Below are 23,125 nucleotides of genomic sequence, written 5' to 3' on the forward strand. Positions count from 1 at the left end.
GTGGAGTCTTAAAATTTAAGACCTTAGAAGGCATCCGATTGAGTAGGTATACAGCTATAGACACTGCATCAGGCCAATAGCAATTTGGAACATAGGCCCCATGAAGGAGAGCTCTTGCTGTCTCAAGAATATGTCGATTTTTCCGCTCAGCAATGCCATTTTGTTGAAGAGTCTGAGGGCAAGTCGTCTCATGAATGAGGCCATGTTGTTCAAAATAGGTTTGAAAGCGTTGGTTAATAAATTCACCCCCATTATCGGAATGAAGAACCCTGAGTCTGCCAGAGAATTGAGTTTGGATCATGGCATGGAATGACTGAAATACTTTGAACACTTCATCTTTATTTTTTAGTAAATATAGCCAGGTCATGCGAGTGCAGTCATCAATAAAGGTAACAAACCAACGAACCCCGGATATTGTAGCAGTAGGTGAAGGCCCCCATACATCAGAATGTATTAAAGTAAAAGGAATATTGCTTTTATTCATGCTTGACAAATAAGAGGTGCATTGATTTTTTGCTAAAATGCAAGTATTATACTTAAAATCAGAAACTTCCTTATTCAAAAAAAGGTTAGGTAATAAATAACCGAATGATGGATGTCCAAGACGACGATGCCACAACCAGATCTGTCGATCCTTGCCATTACTCTGAACGTGATGAGTACAGCCAATACTGAAATCCTCCATGTAGTATAACCCCCCTCTCTTAGTACCACGCCCAAGTATCTCCTTGGTGAGAATATCCTGAAGAAGACAGAAGTTTGGATAAATGAGTACCACACAATTTAATTCAGTAGTCACCTGACTTACAGACAATAATTTATGTGAAAGTGATGGAACAAGTAAAGTATGGGATAAATGTAGGGAAGGTGACAAAGATACAAAGCCGGCTCCAGTGACTGGGGAAATAACTCCGTTAGCGTTCGCAACATTGGTGCGTCGAGGCGAGGACCTTTGAATAAAATCTCTTTCATCATATGTCATATGGTCAGTTGCTTCAGAGTCAAGTAACCAAAAATTATTACTATCGTCGCTGGAGGATGTAATACAAGCTGAACCAAATTTACCTAGTTCGGATGAGGGATCCATATCTTGAAGGGACCCATTTTGAGGAATCAAAGATAATTGAGAGTCCGTAGTTGCCACGGCTGCTTTGCCTGTTCGCTTATTAGTACCAGCCCCATTGTTGTCCCCTTTTTTCTTGCAACTCATGCCACCAATCAGGATACCCATTAAGTTTAAAGCAGTTCTCTCGTGTATGTTTGTTATTTCCACAGTAGGAGCATTTAATTTCATCATCTACCCCCTTTGACTTATTAGACCTGCCTTTATTTGAGCTCCCTTTCGTGGAATACACTCCAGTAGTTGATCCCAACTTCAACCCTTTGGTGGCAAGAATCGCTCGAGGAGGCCCATCAGAATCTATAGGTGCCATGACCGCCTGTCGCAATGCCTCTCGCCGAACATACGCATATGCTTGTTCGACGGTAGGAAACGGCTCCATCTGCAACACTGCACTACGAGCACTATCGAGCCGATCATCGAGTCCATCGAGGAAGGTATAAACTCTGTCTTCTTGGGTTAGATTATTGAAGTGGCAGATGTCAGCAGTGCACTTCATCGAATTTTGGCGACGGAAATCAATTTCTCGCCACAACCCCTGTAGTTGGGCATAGTATTTTTCCACAGATCCTCCGGCTTGTCTTAGTCGAGTCACCCTTCTTCGAAGGTCGTAAACTTGGGATTTATCATTCCCATCAAAAAAAGTGGTGGCAATTGCATCCCAAACTTCCTTGGCAGTGGAAAAACGGATGAAATTGCCGATAAGGGCAGCGTCCAGAGAATTTATAAGCCATCCCTTGACAATGGCATTCTCGGTTCGCCACTTTCGGAAGTTCGGGTCAGTTGGTAGAGGTGGAGGAGCATCACCGTTAACGTAGCCTAATTTGTCTTTTCCGGAAATATACATTTCCATAACCTGGGACCATAATCCATAATTTGCATCTTTTAGTTTGATGCCAATTTGGGGTGAGTTCTCGGTGAGTGGGGCTGTCGTGTGTGTTTTGGTTAAGGCTTCAGAGATTTTGGTAGTGAGATCTGTGAGTATGGTCTCGATATCAGGTGGAGAGTGGCTAGGATCGGTGATAATGGTGGAGCCCTCCATGTGTTTGTGAAAATGTTCACAAGAAGCAGGCCAAAGACTTAGAAGAAGAAGGCCATGGACCGTGTGCCTTGCTCTGATACCATGTCAGAATTATACAAAAAAAAAGGTATTTCTTTTTCTATATCGTACTAATTGATAGTGTACAGATTTATATAGGAGAAGGGATGCTCCTATTTTGGATAATACAGAAATTGTAGCTAATTAACTAAATCTATTCCCTTTAAAAATGATATGATTTTGTTTCCTAAAAACTGACTTTTAACAGCTCGCGCCAACACCCGCTACATTACAAAATAGCATAACAAAGGCGGCTTACAAAATGACGTGGCAGGGGGAGAAATTGTAAAAAAAAGGGACTAATACTACTTGTAAAAGTACGGTATCTCTCACTTTTGCTGCAATAAAACAATCGGTGGACATCCCATGAAAATTGTTACAGAGGATGCCTATAAATCACTGATATAAGTAGTCCCCACCTTCCAGACCTCGATCCCCACAACACTCATTCTTCTACTTTCTTTCTTTTACTCTCCACTCACAACCCTGTTCCACACAAAACGAAGATTTGCACTGTGGGGGCAGAATGAAGATTTAGGACATGAAATTCTTCAAGATTTCTCTGCTCGTTCCAATCCTTTGCATTTTCTCTTTTGCACTGTAGTTAATGAATTGCTATCTATGTAGGCAGTAGCTTTTCAAATATTTATGTATACAATGCATGACATTTTGTATCGTCTTCGATGGTGGACAAGCTTGCATTTTCGGTGAAGAGTTCTATGAATTTCGTTGAAGTTGTGATTCTCAATTTAGCCCATTAGTCTAGTGCAGTGTGTTTGTTGATTTTGTTATCACTGGATGTCCTAATTTATGTACCTTGCTAGTTCAATTAATATTCACTTTTGAGTTTAACATGAAGATCTCATTACTGTAATTTATGATAATTGTTAATTTATGTACTTTGTGTCATGGTGCTTATTTTGCTTGTAAGATCAGTTTATTACTTGCTCTACATTAATGGCATCTCTTTATTTTTGTTTTCTTCACACTCTCTGCTAACGGGACAATCTAGTGGCGAAATCGAAACATTAATATTAGTTCCTTGAATAGATAATAATTCAAGAAACAAAAATTCCAAAACCAAATTCATATTTTTTTTTCTACGAAGGAGAACCTACATTATATTGATTCCTCGTAGTTAAAAGTTAAAGAAGCAATTTAAATTCACTTGATGGACAGTGAGATAACAACCTGCATTGTACCAATTGGGAGTGGTTCAATATTGAATGAGACTAGAAATCCTTTGTGAAAACAAGCTCAAGTTCAAATCCACCCCTAATTTCACGCACAAAACACCATTTTGATTGCTAAATTCCTGCAAGCGCAAAGATGATGTCTTGTAGCCATGACTCCATTAGGCAACGCTCTCACTGTCACATAAATGCAGTACTCACCCCCACACCAGGAGATGGAGAAGACAAACCGGAGAAGATAGGTTGGATTGAAGAAAAAAATGGATGTGCGAGGTCGGACGTGCTGTTGATGCTGGGTCTCTTGGTACCTGACCAATCTTTGGATTTTTGCTACACAATGTTGGGGAAATTGTTGGAGGTTCGCTACTAGTTGTTGGGCGTCACTGTTGGGTCTCTTGCTACTTGGCCATTCTATGAATTTTTGCTGCAAGTCGTTCAAGAAATTGTTGAATTTTTGCTACAAGTCATTGAAGAAATTGTTGGAATTTTGCTGGGAAATTTTTTGGAGTTTTGTTATATCTGTACGTTGAGCTTAGCTACAAAAGATTGTGGAAAATGTGGGATTTGAGTATTATTACAGTAGAGTCTCTGATTTTTGGCACCATTAATTTTCCCTTCTCTCTTTTAAAATCACAATCGTCCAAATGCCTTTGATCTCGGGCCCACATGTGTATTTGTCAACCCATTTTGTAACCTTCCTTTGTACAAGAAGCATTATCATTATCTATATCAATCCCGCTACTCAGCCAGGTTTAAAATCAGGCTTGAAATAGATATTAAAATATTGCTAATGTGGCACGTTAAGGCACAATTAATAAAAAAAAAAAAAAAGATTGACGAAACCAAACAAAATTTGTTTCAAACCCTACCCCTTTGCAAAACCATAGAATTGGGACGGCAAAAAACGAATATTTTTTCTTGTTTCAAACCCTACCTCCTGCTGTGTTGCCTTCGTCGACGGGAGCACGGATCACCGACTGAAGCATCGGTAGTCACCATCCAAAAAGAGGGAAACATGGGAATAAAAAAGATCTCATTTATCTCCAATATTTGAAAGCCTAAAAGTTGAGCGGTTTTCCTGCTCTTCCTTCCATAATCTCCGGTCGTCGTCAAACCGTTAGACCCAGCGACTCCGTCGACGTCTCCTCAGGACGCTGCTTCCGATAAACTGTTCTCGGGTAGTCTTTTTGCACATGAATAGTTTTTATCAGATATGGTTTTGACTGAGGCTTGATTGTTGGGTATGCTATGCTTAGGTAGTGTTTTAGTTGTGATCTTGTGTAATTCTGGTAACTTCTGTACACTCTTCCCTGGTTCTCTTTTCTGGGTTTATTTCCTCTCATCTATCCTAGAAATTAAACATAAAACAAAGGTACATTATAGAAGATAATGCAATGGATTTGATGTTCAAGTGCTGTAAATTGATATTGTTGATGGGATAATGCTTGCTCTTTCAATGGTGTCATGGCACCAACTTGTACATGTTTGTACACGGCAAAAAGTTCTTTTCCATGGAAAATTGGTTCAAACTAGCTTGTTAATATCAAGAGTTATCTGTGAAGTAGTGAGTTGTTTTGCAAATTGTGTACAAATTATTAAAAAACAATTGTGAAGTAGTGAGTTGTTTTGCAAATTGTGTACAAATTATTAAAAAACAATTGTGTCATTCGTTTATAGTTTTGATCTACTGCAACCAATGCTTGGTGGTGATGAGTTTTGGTAGGTTGTACTGACTTGGCAAGTTGATTTCAGTTTTGCATGGCTTGAGTTGATAATTCAAAGAACTTTAATGCCCAAATTACTCACAACGATGAAGAAATGTCCCACGTGTTCAAATCTTGGGTAAGGATAAGTGACGAAGAGGAGCTCCAAATTTCGGTGAACGTAAGCATTAGGATGGAAAAACGTATTGCAGGTGTGTACGCTATAAGGAAACGGCCAGCTTGACTTGAACATAGTTATCTAAGTATTTGAGATTTGTTGTAATGTGTACGACTTATATGGCGCAAAACCTTACGGTAATGTAATTATATGTCTGTTATCATTGTGGATAAATTAAATCTTCTATGTATTGGTACTTATCAATTTATTACATTTTTCTAGTTGAAGCATACTTTAAATTTTAGTGCAATATTATATTATGGATATGTGAATAATTTTGCATTTTTCAATTTTTGGAATTATCTTATTTTTTCTTTTGAGGGTTACACATAATCTGATTGAGTCAAAGCGCTTCAATACCCGATTTTACCTCTTAAAACGCATTAGTTGCCTTGTATCCTTGTCCCCTAGTTCCGACTAGCACATGCAAGAAACATTAAAACACATTGGTTGCCTTATAATCTAAACATATAGACTCCAGTAAATTGTTTTCAGTTCAAAAATTTGACTAATGAGCCTTTTAATATATCAGTGTGTCCCCAAAAAAAATCAATTTTCTCAAAATTAATTCTAAAAAGTGTCTTCCAAACATGAGCTACATGAGAGAGTATTTGAAAACTAACCATCACTCGGAAATAGATAACTATAGCCAACAGTAACCAAATAACAAAGCTACCACGTGCCATTTCATGAATATTACATACATGATACATCACCAAGGGCAGTGTTTTTTTCACTTGAGCATTGAACTAATCTACCTGGATATTGTTACAACCGTAAATACATGGTACATCAAGCATCAATTTCATTCACAACTTTCTCATGGATGAGGCCATTAATGTCATCCCAGGCATCAACAAGTTAAATCACAATGTAAAACGAAGCTTCAAATTTGTTTGCTTGAATTTCTCCATCCCCAAGGTACATTAAGAATCACCCGTACTTTAATTACATGTTTACGAATTTATTGAATAAATATTAAGTACTTACACACACACACACACAAATGGGGTTTATGCTCAGTATGTGAATGAACAAGTAAAAATAATTGTATTATGCATTTTCGGGTAAACTAACTGATGAGATTAGCAGCAACGTGTAGCATAAACCGGTGGGAGATGGAAGGACTACTGGTATACTAGTCGGCAAAGAGTGCTCCGATTGGGGATGAGTGCTTCGGTCGGCCAAGGCACGGTGACGAGAGGGAGGCGACGAGAGGGAAGGAGGGTTTGGAACATTATCTCTTTCCTTTTGATTTCCCGCTTCTGGTTTTGCCCCTCTTGTTTTCTTTCTTTAGTTTTTTCTTCTTCTTCTTCTTCTTCTTTTTTTTTTTTTTTTTAATTGTGCAATAACACGTAAACGAAAATTCAATTGCCTTTTTTCATTCCTGGCTGACTAGCATTATTCTATCTATATACCCCTTTAAATTTGAAGTCAAAACAAGAAGATGCGTTTTTTAAAAGCAGTCTTCTGGGCAATCGCGCCAAACTCCAATCGATTAATAATGCCTCTCTAATTTCCCAAACCTAAAAAAAATTTCTGGTAAGATTTTTTTCTTCTTCTTTCAGTAATTCAATAGTTCGATTTAACTATTATTATGCTTGCATAGCAGAATTAATTCAATTATTCCTTCGAGCATATGATGGTGATAAATATGATTTAAAAGTAGTGTATGGGATGTGATGAAATTTTATGGTTTGCTCCTTTGCTTGGTTGGGTCTATTGTTTATAGATAGTGTTATATCTGATTGATCTCTGGGCTCCGGCACACGGCTATACTTCCGATCGAGAATAAGCACATAACTGGGTATCCGTTTCCCCTTAACTTGTATGCCATTTCAGTTGTTTCACAATTAATTTACGCATCATGCAGTCCTCGAATCATTGGTTCCTAATGCGTGGTTGGTGCTACCATTTCCCAATCCCTGTTTTGGAGAATCCATACTGCCTAGGAAGACATCAGGGCTAGAGGTGTGCTACTTCTCACTACAAGTAATAAGCCTTTCACCTCATGGCGGTGGGATATTCCACTGGCCACCACGTTACATCACGATACTGAATTGGCTTCAGACTAACAATTGCACCTGCAGGCTGCAGCCATATGCATGCAAGGAGCAGGCCCAACACTATAGCTGCAGTGGCAAAAGGGCTTACTGGCTCAACAGCTCCTCTGCTGTCAAAGGTAGAATCTGCAGCAGGAGATGCACATTGTGTGCATGCAGGAAGCCATGTTTGAAGTCTTGAAGGTAGTTCAAGTAACCTGCACCGAATATAGAGTGGGGCAGGCACCAGAATATCTAAAGGTGTGGTTCTATCTAGGAAATATGGGGGCATAGAATTCTCCTAGAGCTTGGACATGTATTCAGAGGCTAGATATACCACGTTCCAGTATGTTCTTTAGTATATTCAATACATGAAATTTAATATACAATTGAGAGAGATTCTGTAGGATGGCATCCAGTCTGTAGGGTGGTATCCAGATATTCCTATTTCTATATAAGTTTTTGGAAAGATTCTAGAAAACTTCCCTCAAGCATTGGATAAATGAATTTCCACCATCCATTGAGGTGGAAGCTACAAATGGCGAGCAAAGGCCCTAATTTTCAAAACAATGAAGGGACTGTTGTAAACAAGACGAAGGAGAAAGAGGCACATTTCTTCCAAACTCTCTTGTGCACTTACTTTAGTTAATTACTTGGTTTACCTTTTAGCTATCTAGTTAGGCAATGCACGCAGATTGCTTACATGGTCTGTTGTGGTTGTCAAAAATTTGATTGCATTATATCTTCACATAAATGTAGCAATGGACTGAGTGGAGCGATTTAGTAAACTGCCGACTCCAAATTATTTGGAGTGGGACTTCTGCTGCTGTTGTTTGAGTTAGGTAGCCTGACTTTGATTAGTACATTGGTTGTGGGGTTTGCTGAACACAGAGCTGGCCTCTGGAATTTTTGAGGCCCCAGGTGACCAACCGTTACGAGGCCCTTAAAATACTTTTTTTAACAAGCCTAACAAACTTAAATATATAAATAAATAACAACAATTAGCACTTAGCAACCATGTTTTAGTCTATTAGATGATTCCCAAACGCAAAAACAAAATGTCCATAATTAAGATCCGGAAACTCAATCTGCAGAGACTTAAAGCATGTGATTTATGAAAGAGAGATAGAGTAGATATGCCTTGGGAAATGAGTTTTACACAAATTTAGACACACCAGATACTTCACTAATTATTTTGTAAACTCACGGCACCTCACAATTATGTTTATCACTCATGGCACTTCCCACTCATTATCTCTCTAACACACACGTGTATATATATATATATTTATGCTCTCTCTCTCTCTCTATATATATACACACACACATATATATATACACGTACTGCTTGTCTCTCTATCTTTCTCTACTTGCTCTCTTCCCACTCCCACACTACTCTCCACACACACACAATTCATACAACACATATCTACTATCTAGACAATTCTTCAAAAAATATCAGCCTTCTTACTTCTCCAGATTATTCAGCCAAGGCGGTGCAAGAGAAAACTCCAGAATGGCGGTGGTTGCTGCTCGAACCTGATTCTTCTAGTTTCTTCTAGCCATGGTGCATGGATGCATAATCTAGAAATAATGTTGGCTGAAGATGGACAACAAAAATATTCTGAATTGAAGGGGCTGTCCCTTCAACTTCAGTTTCCTTTCCTTCCCGCGATGTATCCCTTTCCTTCCCTAACGCTTAACAGTTAACCCTTTTCTATTGGTGCTGGTATGAATTTTGAGGCCCTAGGCCAAAGCCATATTCCTGAGGCCCTAGGCGTTTGCCTAGGTGGCTTAGCCTCAGGGCCGGCTCTGGCTGAACATGAGGTTGGTCGTAGTTTAATGCTTTCAGTATGCATTAGAGGAGCTAATTTGGCATGTGTACTAGGAAAGGGCCAAGTTCTAACCATGTGAGAACATGCCTAACTTGCCTCTGTTTTTAACCATTGGAAGTTAATTGAATGCAATGTCGACCTTAAGATAAAGATATTTCTAGCTTTCAAATGATAATGAGTTAATTGTTAAGTGCAATTATAAAAGTTGAACATCTGAGATTGGATTTCAGACCTTTTAGGCACAGTACTGTTTGTTGTCTCCTTAGAAGAAGCAAAAATGTGGACTTGCAGGCGTAAGACTTAATGGTCGAGACAGAGGGCTTCAATAACAGGCGACTTCTACTAAAAACACTGTGGACCCAACTTTTGTGTTTACTTTGCGACCTGGTCTGCAAGCTACAATGCCTCACACAGGGAAAAAAAATGTAAACCCTTTTCACTCAACTACGTTAAATAACATCAAAACAATTGAAAAGCAAATCATCTTGCCAATGGCCAAATGGAAAATTAAAAAGTTGATCTTCATTAAGTACTTAATGTCTTTCAGGCCGAATACACTGATCTTCATTAAGTACTTAATGTCTTTCAGGCTGAATACACTGAGTTGCATCTCTCCGTTGTTTTACCGGGTTGAACTTTGGCTCAATGTGCCACTTGTTGTAGAATGAAGTTTTTACTTAACATCAAGAGATGAGAACATTTTATTTCTTGATTATTTAGGATATCAGATTGATTTCAGTTTGCTGAATGAGTAATTATCACAACAGTTCAGATTATAACATTACTGCTTTTTGTGCCACCCCCCCAAAATTTATCAGTGACTCTAAAGTATCTTACAGTTAGCTCCAAGTACTTAAAATGTGTCATATAATGTACAAATGGGTATGATATTGTGGAGGATTGATGATTTTTTGTGCACCTAAAAGCAGCTATAACAAATATCTCTGCTGCGTGGCTGATGGAGAAATACTGGAGTAGCTTAGACGTGCTCTAATTTTTACCTGTCATATATGAAGGTGAAAATACTGTACATCACGTGTATTATTTTCCTTTTCTTTATTTTATGCTATTTGGAATTAGGTTTTTGTTGGAGCACCCCTAAGGATGGTTTCGGCATACTATATAACCATTAGCGTAATGATTTCTGATTCCACATTTGAGTTGAATTACTTGATTCTCATTTCTTAAACACATTGCAGATGGTTATACCAATAATTTTCGCCATGATTTTTGAATCTTGTAATCTCCAAACATTTGAACGAGAATTCATAAGCCTTTATGTTATGATGTATGGAAGAAAAGATGTTTTTACAGTAAAGTAAACTGCATTTTCTTCTTCCTGCATTGAAATTTCTTCATATTTCTCCAATATTTAGTCAAATCTTTATTTTCTAGCCTATGTATTAGATTTTCACCTTCTAAAAATAATAAGGAAGCAGAAAAGAATTTAGAAAAATGAAAAGCTAGTTTTCCATGAAACTTCTAATAGTTAATGTGGAAGTAGAAATCTTTCGAACAGATTAACCAGAATTAAATCAGTCCGAACCTTGAGCACATCCTCTGTCTCCAAAAGGCATCCGGAATGCTTACATATGACTAGAATACCCCATCTTTGTCTCATTAACAATAGCTCAGTCCCCAATTCGTCTCCCTCTATATTTTTTCATATTTGAACTTCCTTCTCTTCAGGTTATGCATCTGTTTAACACTGCAAATTCTGCCTTTCTTCTTTTTAAGATAGGAATAGTTGAATATAAACAATGTTAGGCAAAAAAACTTTTCACATTTCACTGATCATCTAATTTAATAGGTTGAAAATGACAATGTTGTTGCAAGAATAGAAAAAACCATTTCATGTGATGACATGGGGTGAAACATGGGGATCTTACAAACATCTCCTTATTGAGGTACATCCTGAATTCATGCTAAACATTGGGCAACATAATTTATACTGGTGGTAGCCACGTGATCATGATTGGACTTCTTACCCTATGTAACCCATCTTTCCATATCAAAGATCCAAATTCTGGAGCTGTTTGCCTAGATTTTGTAGTGATAGTAATCTTGTAAGATAGCTTCTTAAGTCTGCTGTTGAAATTTAGTCTTGCAGGTTCGACCTTCACGACTGCACCCTTAAAAGGTGAAATTACAACATGGTAGCTTGAATTTGGAGGACCAACATTGGTGACTGTTCTGCGTAGGATCACAGATGTGACGTTTGCCGTCTCCGGGAACACAGCCGAGATGGCAGGGTAGTTCAAATCCCCAGGATTGCGAATAGAGTGTCGGCAAGTTCTGTTGGAGAATTTCTCAAATACTACTAGTTGGGAGGATTCCAGACCTTGTGTACACAGGAAGTCAAAGTAATCCTGTGCGTCAATGTCATAAATCAAGCCGGGGTCAAGAGCTTTCACTGGATTTACATGTCCTGCACCATGGTCATATGGTGAGGAAGGTCTTGCTGTGGAGGCATCTGTCAGAGGATTTTGGTTGTTGTCATGAATATAAGCTGTTGTCATCAATGCAGATTTAATTGCTGCAGGACTCCAATCTGGATGCTTGGACTTGAGCAGTGCTGCAATGCCACTAACATGTGGGCATGACATGGAAGTTCCAGACAATATATTGAACTTCGTTCTTCGATGGTCTGTAGGTAAACTCGATGGTCCCAAATCTCCAGTCCAAGCGGCAAGAATGTTCACTCCCGGTGCCACCAAATCAGGCTTCAGAATCTCTAGTGACAGGATATTAGGTCCTCTGGAGGAAAAAGCAGCCACCACTGGAGATGGCCTGATTCCTAGCTTGGTCCCGAGGAATGCTAGAGTTGCAGTAGCGTTTCTACTTGTAGCATAGTGCTTGATCATTTTTCCTTCGGTTTCACCAACTGCAATTGCCGGGAGAAGATGACAATCTGCTACCAGCTCCTCCCCATTGGTTGCAGTGTTCGACAAAATCATGCCTACTCCTCCAGCATTTTTAACCACCTGTCCCTTTTGAACTCGGGGACTAATTCCACGATCGCATATCACAATTTTTCCTGCTGCAGAACGACCCAGGGTTCCTTCTAAGCACATTGAACTTGGTGTGGGAATGGTTGAGTTACTTCCCTGATAGATTAAAGGGTACTGCTTTTTTGTGGAAAGGTTTCTTTGGCCTTTGTATAGTGAAGCTCCAGTCAGATATTTACCTGTCCCGAGCTTAACAGTAGCCGGGAAATCTCTATCCATTGTGCTGGCTCCAACTGTAGTGACCCACGGAGAAACATTTGTGAGGCTAATGGGATCTGGTCCACCATTTCCTGCGGAGCAGGAAACAAAAACTCCCTTTTCCATTGCCCCAAAAGCTGCAATGGACAAACTGTCTCGATGATAAGACGAAACTCCACCACCTAAAGAAATGGACAAAACATTGACTCCATCAGCCACAGCTTGATCAACTGCAGAGAGAATGTCTGAGCTAAAACACCCTCCAACCCAGCATACTTTATAAGCTGCAATCCTCGCTCCAGGGGCCATCCCTCGGGCTGTACCATAAGCATAACCCAAAAGGTTTGCACCTTGAACTGGAGCACCAGCAACTGTTGCTGCAGTATGAGTGCCATGGCCGTCTTGATCTCGTGGCGATTTATACTCTTCTTGTTCATTGATTTTGCCTGAAGCTGCCTCGTATCCACGGTAAAACACTCTAGCTCCCACTATCTTTCTGTTACAGTGATGCTCAGTGAAACCGCGACCTACATCACACATGCCTTTCCAGTGAGCAGGAACCGGTCTCATAGAGCTATCATTGAAGCTGGGGTTCTCGGGCCATATCCCGGTATCCAGCACGCCTACAACCACATCATGGTCAGATATTTTATCAGACCAGATGTGCATTCCATCTTCCTGCTCGAGCCCAAGGAACTTTGGACTTCTAGTGGTGTGTAACTGGTATACAATCTCGGGGAAGACAGCCAACACACCGTTTTGATCTTGCAGCATCTCAGCTTCTTCTTCACTAAGTTGAGCAGCAACTCCATGAAATGCAGTCTGGTAAGTGTAAAGCATCCTGTCATTATCTGTATCTTCTTCTTTTTCGGGTTTTGAAGCTACTGATTTTATCATTGACGAGTACCATTGTTTATGGTCACTGAATTCTTCTGGTTTTGCCCACTTATCTACTTGTATTATATATGTTTTCTTTGTTGATGGGCTGTTTTTGGTACATGAAACTAGGGTGATGAAAAGAAAGATGGACACAAGAACACACCATTTTCCTGAAATCCTTACCATTTCTTTCGTCAAAAAGAAAACAAAAAACGGGGCAAAATTGGGTTGAAGAACTAGATATTTGAATTGAGAATAGGAAAATGCAGAGTGATCTTTACTCAGTCATCTTGTGTAGGTTATCAATGTGGTGGTTGCTCCATGAATGCCATTTTGTATTGTATTTAGTACAATTGAATGGGAAGGGTCATCACGTTCAATTATTTAATGCTTTCCTTTCACTTTGGTTAAATTACTTTGGGGGTTCTCAACCTTTCCTAAGTGTGACATCAATGTCTCCAATCTTTAGTTTGTGCCTTCCCATGTCCCCAACCTTCAACATTGTGCACACGGTGTCCAACTTGATGGAAAACATCTAAATAGACGATAAAAGGCCACATGATAAGCACGTGATAAATGTATGAAGGGTATATGGTCCAAAAACAATGTCCCTTCACTTTCAATACTACTATGTCATGACTTGTTACTTTAAAACTAGTATTTCAATACATGTGCCTACCCCATGAATTTTTACCGTCTATTTAGATTTTTTTGTTGGTTGGGACTCTGTCTGCACAATGTTAAAAGGTTGGGAACACATGGTGGCACAAACTAAAGGTTGGTGAAATAGATGTCACACTTAGAAAAGGCTGGATGCTGGAGGAAATTATCCTTTCATTCTTGGACTAATTTACTTTAATTCCAGCCCACTTTACTACTTAATGCTAAGCTGCTATCTGGTGATACACGGCCACCGAATGCAAAGTAATAGTGAGCGCTGTTCAATCGGTGACACATTGACAGCAAAAGATGCCAAACAAAGCTGTGCTGGGGTCTTCAATGTTTGTGCCCACCCCCAATACAAAAAGGTGGTCCAAAGCTGTCAAACGGTAGAAATTATTTAATGTCGATTTAATCCTCGAGTGAAGCCAGCACACTGAAATAGTGAAATTCAAGCTTGAGCTTAATGGTCAGGATAATTCAGATTTTATTCTAGTATAGGGACGCGGGACAACACTCAACAAATAATTTCGGCAAGAGGGGTTCTACTAACCAATGTGGATGCAATTTTCAGGTGCAAGGGATTGTTTAAAAATCTATAAGACCATGTAAAAAGATCGAGGCTAGGTCGAAAGACCATGTAAGTGGGCTGAGGTACAGTCGTAAGATAAGGGACCGAGGCAAAGTATTTAATTTGGTATGATTAAAAGATCCTACTGGTGAGATGGGTTTCCATTCTGTATAAAGAAGGCTGTAACAAATTCCACCAGCTGAAAAAATCAACATAAATGTTGAGGTGTACTTGTCTTTTAGACTGTTCACGTGGTCCCTGAATATTCACAAGATGCCTGCTAAGGGGAAAAAAAAATCTGATAGCGTAATTTTAGGGTTTTGTGGTTCTGGGGGGAAGGAAAGATATTCCAAATGGAAAAATGCTACTTTGCCCGAAAATGTTTGACACTCGGGGCGATCGACCTTCACAAAGTGTACAGGTCCCACATGAATTAAATAATGTCCGACCCTCGAGGTGAGTGTTCGGTCATTGTCTATGTCAACCATTATGTTCCCCTAACTTGATCCATCTCGCTCGTTGCTCTTTCACACTATGACTACTATTGGAACTTACATGCATGTCACGCATATGCGGATTGGCATCTTAGATATTTTGTTCCGTTTCGGCAAGTGGACAGAATGAAGTGGAAGAGCAAAGATTTTTCGCCCTTTTTAGGTGGACGAAATCAAATAAAACAAATTTCAACGTCAAACAGTGAGGTCGAGAGGTCACGTCTATTTGTAAATCGAAAATAGTACAAGCCCAAGGGCAATGAGTACATATTGCCATATGTAAATGGACATTTTGAAACGACGGGATTGATGTAATCATCACTTTAAAAGGTTTGTTGGGTTAAATATAAATTTCTCACCTACTTATCCCAAAGTAATTAATTGGATATCCAGTGCAAGTGGTGTTAGAACACTAGTAGTATAAGTGGCAATACTTGATAGATTTAATTAAATAAAATACACGATCTCATATTTTAAGTAAATTTATTATTTAATATCATATAGTTGTCACCTGATATTTGCTATCGGTGATATTGAGCTCTTGTTTGAGTCACATTATTGTAAAAATGAGAATGAAAAATATAGTCGTTAGAGACTTTACACAAGAGATAAAAAGTCAAATATGATGGTTTGATGTAATGGATAACGGTCATATTTTTCATTTTAATGAAGAAATATGGGGTTCAAACATGCCTTAATAATATTACTTATTTCAAAAAACGTCTCTCAATCTTTATGTCTCATTAACTTTCTTCTTTTCCATTGAGTTGAAGGTTGCTCAACGCCTACATGCCATAAATACCAGCATTTAAAGCCAGAAAGCAGTGGGCTTCGTGTATTCTTAAAGATAGCAAAACCGCCTTACAGCTTTGGTTCATATTTATGAAGAATTATTCTATACGGACAAAACCACGTTGACAGACTCCAGCCAATAGGAAGTCCGTGTAGCATCACTCATTTAAAAATGCTATGCGGGTCTCATTTGAAATAACGATCAATTGTCATTTAATTGACATCTAAACCTAGTATTACTAGTGTTAAGCATGAGTTTAGATTGCAATTAATTGACGGATAATCTTAAATGAAACCTATCAATTAATTTCTCTTAGTCGCCATCTAAATGGGTGCTTAAACCAATTGTGCTCTATAGCATTACTCGATAAACAAAATGTTATGCAACACAAATGGTGTTATGCACCGATCTAAGTAGCATACATGTTGAGAAGTGATTATAATTTAATCATTACTGGTCGGAGACAAATTTTATCTACATATTTTGTCCCCGTTTGGTGGTGATTAAATCAGATATTTAGTGGACTTGATAAAAATTGATGAAATATGTGGTTAAAAAGTTGTGACTTCCATAAAATTTGTGTTTAAAATTAATTGTTGACTTTAATTTAAATTTAAATTTAAATTTAAATTTTCATTTTCATCAAACAACGACTTTGTATGACTACAACTACTACTTATTATCTACATATTTTATGACTATAACTTATAGTTACTTAAATTTTAAATAATAATTTATATAACATGCACTCATATGACCTTCAATTAATTTCACATGGGGGTCCGGCCCACACGGGACCTCATGTAATAAAAAATGGCTAAAAAATATTACCGACCACATCCATTGTGAAATATCTATAGAATGTTTGTGAATGCTAAGCCTATGCTCCCAGCACAGTCTTACTAATAATTATGTGCAGTGATTGAACAATGAATTAGTTGATTCACAGCAAGGTGTGCAAATATTTGCCTTGTGACTTTACATCTACGTATGGCAATCTTTGGACACCTAACTTTAGTAAAACTGCGAGTTTGGATTAGATTGATAATTGCACATTGTGCGTTGCTGTTGTTGAAACAACAACATTCCATTCCATAATCTAAAATATATTAAATATCACGTCAAGTTGAAATGATTTTTTTGACGATTCTAGTCCTACTATAATTCAATTATTTCAATAATATCTTACTTTTAGTTTTTAAATATGTATTTAATTTATTTAACCATTTAGTTCCCATTAATGTACATGTACTTCACCTATGTTCTTTCATCAATGTATGAATTTCCTATTATGAATTCTCAATTAATTAACATCCATATTCATTTGGACATTACCCGATAACATTAGAAGGAAAGAAATACTTCCAGCAGTAACAAAGAGACATTAGGCGAGGTATCTTTCAAAGCTCAAGAAACAAAGTGCGGAATCTATGGTGGTAAGGGACATAATCATAGGATATGCAAGCAACCCTTGCCGATGAAACAATCTGTTAAGTATCTCGTGACAAAATGAAAGTACAACCTAAATGATACTAACGAGACCTAGATGAAGAATGTAACATGAAACACATGCGAGTCGATTTATTGCGTCATTTCATTGGACAGTATCAATATAGTTGTCAATCGAGCAGGTACAATCTGTATCATTTTCTTGATCAATAGGATAATCTTGATTTCATTCAACAATTGCATACTTAATTATACATTTATTGATATCTCCATGAGAAAGGGAGATGCATTCTTTCCATTTCTGTCGAACATATATTTGATACACATAAAAACACCATGTTTTACAATTCGTACTTACTAAGTAGTATTGGCATACAGTCCATACACAAAAGAGATGCAGAAGCCTCGACCAAATTTCAGCATCCGAATCTGTGAGCAGCACGAAGATGGAGGCCCCCATCAATCTGCAGTGTTAGCATTGTTCTGTAATTCACAGCTTTCTTTTCATCATTCAACTTAAACGAGAAAACACCAAGCAGCACAGCAGCAAATATTTTCATCTGCCTGTAAGCAAACTCTTTTCCGAGACAGATTCTTGGTCCTGCCTGCATACACAATTTACATTCACTACACGAGTATGATGTTCCACTCTTTAAGGAAGCAAACAAAGAATAAAATTATATTCATGCTTGCTCGAAAAAGAATAAATTTGGCGACAATGTAAAAGAAGAGAGAGATGAAATTTATCACTGGATATGCCACCACAATAGATAGTGATTGTGAACCTTTTTTTGGTAATTCCTGCAAAAAAAAAAAAGAAAAAGAAAAAAAAGTACGAGGCTTTTGGCAATGTCTTCTTCTTGTCTGTTGTTATTTGGGGATTTTTATTTTTAAATTCTCTATTAGAACTTCATGTTAGCATAATTTGTGTAGAACATTGTGTGCTCATCCCAGTAGATGTGAGAAGACAGAGGATGTCGGAGGTGATTGTAGGAGACTAAATTTTAGTTACATAATGTGTGTTATCTCTAACTGTTTAAGCTTTTATACGGGATAGTTCAATATAATATTACTGCAAGCACAAGTCCTGAATTTAAGTCTCTCTGTACACCTATTTATTAGAAATGTATACGTGTAGGAATTTGATAAGAAAAAAGAGTCTGGCCTATATATGAGATAGCGTCTTGAAGACAAAATTGAAATAAATGAACGTGTTTCTTGAAGGAACAGAGTACAAGAAACTTATTTCTTTTAAGCAAAACCACATTGTGGTATTTAATTATAATAACAAAAATAACAAAACCTACTTAGCTTACTTGGAAGGCTGTGAACTTAAAAGAGCTTTCTTGCTGGAAGACACCGTTTTCATCTAACCATCTCTGGGGCCGGAACTCCTCTGCATCCTCGCCCCATAAAGATTTCATCCTTCCCATTGCCCATGGTTGGTACGCAATCAGGTTTCCTTTCTTCACACTGAATCCATCCGGTAAAGTATCATCTGAAAAACACATCTTTCCATCCTGGTACATCGAATATTTAAATTATCAAACAAGAACAAGAATGAAAGCTAAGTAGTATGAGAAGCGTCAAATTTGTAAATGAGATCAAACATGTATATACATGTCAAGCTGGATTCAAATTATTTATTACCTCCGGGACCACAGGATAAAGTCTGAGAGTTTCCGTTATGGCTGCATGGAGAAACTGCATTTTGTCCAATGCTTCTTCAGTAATAATGTTTGCCATTTCATCAATGCTCGTATTCTTCTGAAGTTTTGCAGCTTCCCTCACTTCTTTTGCAATCTTTTCTTGTATGAGAGGATGTTTGCACATCATGTAAAAGAACCAGGAAAGAGTGCTTGCTGTTGTATCCTTCCCAGCTATTATAAAACTTAGTATTATGTCTTTCAAGTACTTTGGATCTGTTTCATTCATATCCAGAAATCTTGACAAAATATCTCCTTTATTCAGCTGTCATTAGAAACACCCAGAAATCAGTTTGTTATTGATTAAGCCCAATTCCAATTATGAGAACAAATATAAACAAAACGAATCAGAAATATGAGAAGCCCATAGATAGTAGTTTGCCCTCAATGTGAGTGTTACGACCATATGCCATTCCAGGTTTTCACTATAATGAACAAAGATGTGTAAAAAAAAACCCTATGGCTCTTTTGTGACCCAAAAACAACAATAGGCTCCACTGTCCGACAAATCCATTAGAATGTTATGGAGTTTAACTCACTGACAAGTGATCGCTTGGCTTGTGCACTTGTTCGATCTTGTTACGGATGACTTTGTAAACGAATTCATTAACTATCTTCATACAACTCTTCAATTTAGCCTCTGATCCAATGTTAAAGAACTGTTTGATTGGCCAGGATATATCAACATAACGGTAAGCGGTCAATTCACTTGCTTCATCAAAAGCCTTGGAAAATTGAGTCCCTTCCTCGTTTGTTCCACGCATACTGTCTAAATCGACGCCAAGTACAACCTTGAAAACTGAGTCCAAAGTGGATTTCATGAATAAATCCTGTGAATTTAGAGAAATCATTAGTACATTATCTGATGAAAGGATCCTGATATAGTTTTATGATGGTATATGGGGCTACTTGAATTTCTATGATCTGATTTGAGGCTATAGCTTCAGAAACTATCCCAGCAAGTTTTGCTGCATTGGTTTTGAAGACACCACTGCTAAAATCCCTCAGGTTTCGGGTTGAGAATTCGTAACTTGACATTTTCCTCTGGTGTTTCCACCTTTCTCCATCAACTGTGAAGATCCCGTCACCCAGAAGATCTTTCAAGATGTTATGGTGGTACCAGCCCTGCAAAAATTGATTCTGTATTAGAAATCGAAAACCTTAACATTCAACCTCAGGATTATGCTCATATAACACGATCCTTGAAGCAATTCCCTAATCCCGACTTATCAGAGTGACAGCCGTAATAGAATAATCAGAAAAGAAGCAAAGGGGACACTCAGATTTATAGTCATCCACCCTCGATGTGCGCACTTCGGCCTCTCACACATACACGCAAAAGAAAGGGCCTCCATACTTCATAGAGTAGGAACATTAGACCAAAACAAATAATTCGCAGTCAAGGGGCTTCCATAAAGTACAACAACCCGAGTTTCACGATGCAATACAACTAATGAGACTTGTATCTTATTATATAAACAGACCCTTTGTGGTCTCATGAAATTACCATTTGCTTGTTTGCAAACACAAGCTAAAGGTGAGTTAATTATATCAAATTCATTCCTTTATTTTGTTTGGACAAATGGATTATACTCAATTCTGCTAGATTATCGACAAACCAAATCATGTATTGATCCTCTCAAGCTTGAAGACTGAAAGAAACAAATAAGCTAAAAGACATACACATTGGGGAATTGGAAGCCAAAATAAGGGGAGAAGCCAAAAGGGTCATCAAGTTAACTTACTTTCTTTTACACTGGTCATCATAACCAAGATGGAAATAAGCCAAAAGAGTTTGAATTCCGGGAATTAACCGGCGTTTTCGTATTCAAGCAACGTGCAATATTGAGCTTAACATTAGATAATAGATAGAGAGTGAGAAAGGTAGTAGTACCTTGCCATAGTTTGCAAAATTTGTTTTGAGTACATATTCAACAACTGCAGGGTCTGCAGTGTAGACTTCACTGTTGTTAAGGTAAAGCAGTCTGAAAGTCATATTTTTTTGCGTCAATTCAGTCATGTAATCGTGCAACCTGCGGAAATTAAGCAGCTGATGCAACACTGTTCCAGCAATTGGATGGTATTTTTTCTTCTCCATCTTTGATGATCCTAAGATTTTCTTGACGGCACATATTGCCAGAATTACAGCAAAAATTGAGATCAACAAGGGGTTACTCAGGGTGGTCAAGTCCATGGCACTCCTCTCTGTGTGGATTGTAGTGATAGTTTCATGGATATATATTAAAGTCAACTGTACAGTAGTTGGAGAGGAAAAACTGCGTGCGATTGACTCACAAAGACCACTGGGTGCTCAATGGATTTCCTTGTTCCTTCAATCTTTTCCCCAACCGCAGTAAAGAAATTGCATTTTTGGTCCTTAACATAAAGTCCTTATAAGTTTGGTGCCTAATTTTTAAGGAGAAACATTTTGCCATTCAAGCTTTTTTTAACACTAGTTTGCGTCTTGTGCGTTGCACGAATTTTGTATTTATTTTGATTTTATTAGCGTAAAATTTATATATTGTACAAAAAGTATTTGAAAAGAAGAAGTGTTTGTTTGATTCTCATCTTTTGATCGACTGTATATTTTATGTCACGATAATTTATTTTTATTTTTATAAATAAGTATAATGAATGTTGTGATTGTATATATGTCAACGATAATTTATTTTTAATTATTATTGTATTTTTTTGTTTAATGTAGATGAAGATATTTTTTTTATCTGATATTGCAAATAAGTTGTAAATTGAATTTTGCAAAATATTTTTTTTAGCAACTTCAATTTGAGAGGCTATACTTGTAGTTCAAAAATAACTCATGCAGTTGTAAATTGAAAGAGAATATCCACATACACAAACATTTAAATAACAAACTCAGGTTCGCACGTAAAATAACTTGAAATGACACTTATTGGATGACCAACTCCCTTGTTGGTGTAAGAATTAGAACCCTAACAGCAGACTTATTTTTCGGACGATACAACAGTCACTCCAAGGCTTGTAGGGCAAAAGAATTAAAAAAAAAATTTAATAAATTTTATTTGAAAGAGAAAAGAATTAAAAATAAATTTAAATAAATTGATAAAAAAAATAATTATTTATAAAGTAAAATTTTCAGTTTTAATTAAATAATATTTATATATTCTTTATTTAACTTTCATAACTTTATTTTATTTTTTATTTCTAAATAATTTTAAACGAATTTTTTTACTTATATAAGTAATTTTTACATATATTAGAAATATTTTTTGTTAATATGTTTATTTTTAAATTTTTTTTTACTAAAAGTGATTTTTTTTTTTTTTTACTTATAAAAGTGGTCAGCACGGAGTAAGGCGGGGAGGTATGGAAAGTTGCGTGTTACATAGATTCACATTGCCTTTCTTACATTATATATATAATATAATAATATAAGTAAATGAGTTAATTTGAAAAGGCGTGGCCATAGCGTATGAAAATGGAGAACGGAAAAGTAAAAAAAAAAAAATTTGAATAATCCTCCATGCACAGAGACCACACTATATATAATTTTTTTAAATTTTTTTAACCTACAAATAACTTTTTCGTTAAAACTGAAAAATTAAGTTTTATTTGGAAGAGAAAAGAATTAAAAAGAAAAAAAGAATTGATTTTTTTTTAAAAAAAATGACTTATACGCATTTGTTAACACATACGTTTAATCTCCGTTTAACTATTTTCGATATTTATTTAGATTATTCGATATTCTACGATATAGTTCTCAAAATGAGTTTCGAGATAATGTAAAACATTTATCAATTTGACTATCGTACAATCGTCGATAAATTTTTAAAGTTAGCTTGTTATCGAAAATTTCGAAATATAATTTGAAAATGCCTACTTTGACGTCCCATAACATTTGCTACGATTGACCATTTCACGCACCGTTAACGACGTGCAATACTATGCTGTGAGTACTTCAAAACGATATTAAGAATGTAATATTTCGATTTCGTTTGATATCCCGTAATGAGCCTGAAAATGAACAAAAAAAATTCATTTCTCTCTCTGCATGGATGAGACCATGGGTCTCCTTGCACGGAGTCCTCTTTTTTTTTCCTTTTTTAAATAAAAGCTAATACATCTTTATACTATATAAACTAACTACAATGATATATATATATATATATTTTTTATTTTTTTTTTTTTATTTTTTAATTTTTTTACAATTTGAAGAAA

General features: G+C 37.0%; 2 protein-coding genes across 3 annotated transcripts; both read right to left on the reverse strand.

Moving 5' to 3' along the window:
- Positions 1 to 10,933: 10,933 nt before the first annotated feature.
- LOC111403915 (subtilisin-like protease SBT1.3) lies at positions 10,934 to 13,633 on the reverse strand. The gene has a single exon (XM_023032580.1). It carries the CDS (start codon positions 13,439 to 13,441, stop codon positions 11,117 to 11,119), a length of 2,325 nt encoding a protein of 774 aa, XP_022888348.1. The 5' UTR covers positions 13,442 to 13,633; the 3' UTR covers positions 10,934 to 11,116.
- A 3,786-nt stretch (positions 13,634 to 17,419) lies between these two features.
- LOC111403916 (cytochrome P450 704C1-like) lies at positions 17,420 to 21,246 on the reverse strand. 2 transcript variants are annotated; one of them, XM_023032581.1, is made up of 6 exons: positions 20,823 to 21,246; positions 19,838 to 20,053; positions 19,468 to 19,758; positions 18,873 to 19,193; positions 18,539 to 18,742; positions 17,420 to 17,827 (listed from the first exon to the last, which is right to left on the reverse strand). In XM_023032581.1, exons 1-6 carry the CDS (start codon positions 21,120 to 21,122, stop codon positions 17,639 to 17,641), a joined length of 1,521 nt encoding a protein of 506 aa, XP_022888349.1. In that variant the 5' UTR covers positions 21,123 to 21,246; the 3' UTR covers positions 17,420 to 17,638. The 2 variants fall into 2 exon arrangements, with proteins under 2 accessions (XP_022888349.1, XP_022888350.1); XM_023032582.1 differs by having other exon boundaries at positions 17,697 to 17,827; positions 18,530 to 18,742.
- Between the last annotated feature and the right edge of the window lie 1,879 nt (positions 21,247 to 23,125).

This window comes from Olea europaea, chromosome 11 (assembly GCF_002742605.1).
Source record: "Olea europaea var. sylvestris chromosome 11, O_europaea_v1, whole genome shotgun sequence".
Lineage (NCBI taxonomy): Eukaryota > Viridiplantae > Streptophyta > Magnoliopsida > Lamiales > Oleaceae > Olea > Olea europaea.

What these genes read in the sequence shown, in the direction of transcription:
- LOC111403916 (XM_023032581.1), bottom strand. Translation starts at nt 21,122, where the DNA reads ATGGACTTGACCACCCTGAGTAACCCCTTGTTGATCTCAATTTTTGCT. An exon ending in ATTTTGCAAACTATGGCAAG is followed by an intron (nt 20,054 to 20,822) that starts GTACTACTACCT and finishes CAATTTTTGCAG; the next exon opens with GGCTGGTACCACCATAACAT. An exon ending in AGCCAAGCGATCACTTGTCA is followed by an intron (nt 19,194 to 19,467) that starts GTGAGTTAAACT and finishes TTCTAATGACAG; the next exon opens with CTGAATAAAGGAGATATTTT.
- LOC111403915 (XM_023032580.1), bottom strand. Translation starts at nt 13,441, where the DNA reads ATGGTAAGGATTTCAGGAAAATGGTGTGTTCTTGTGTCCATCTTTCTT.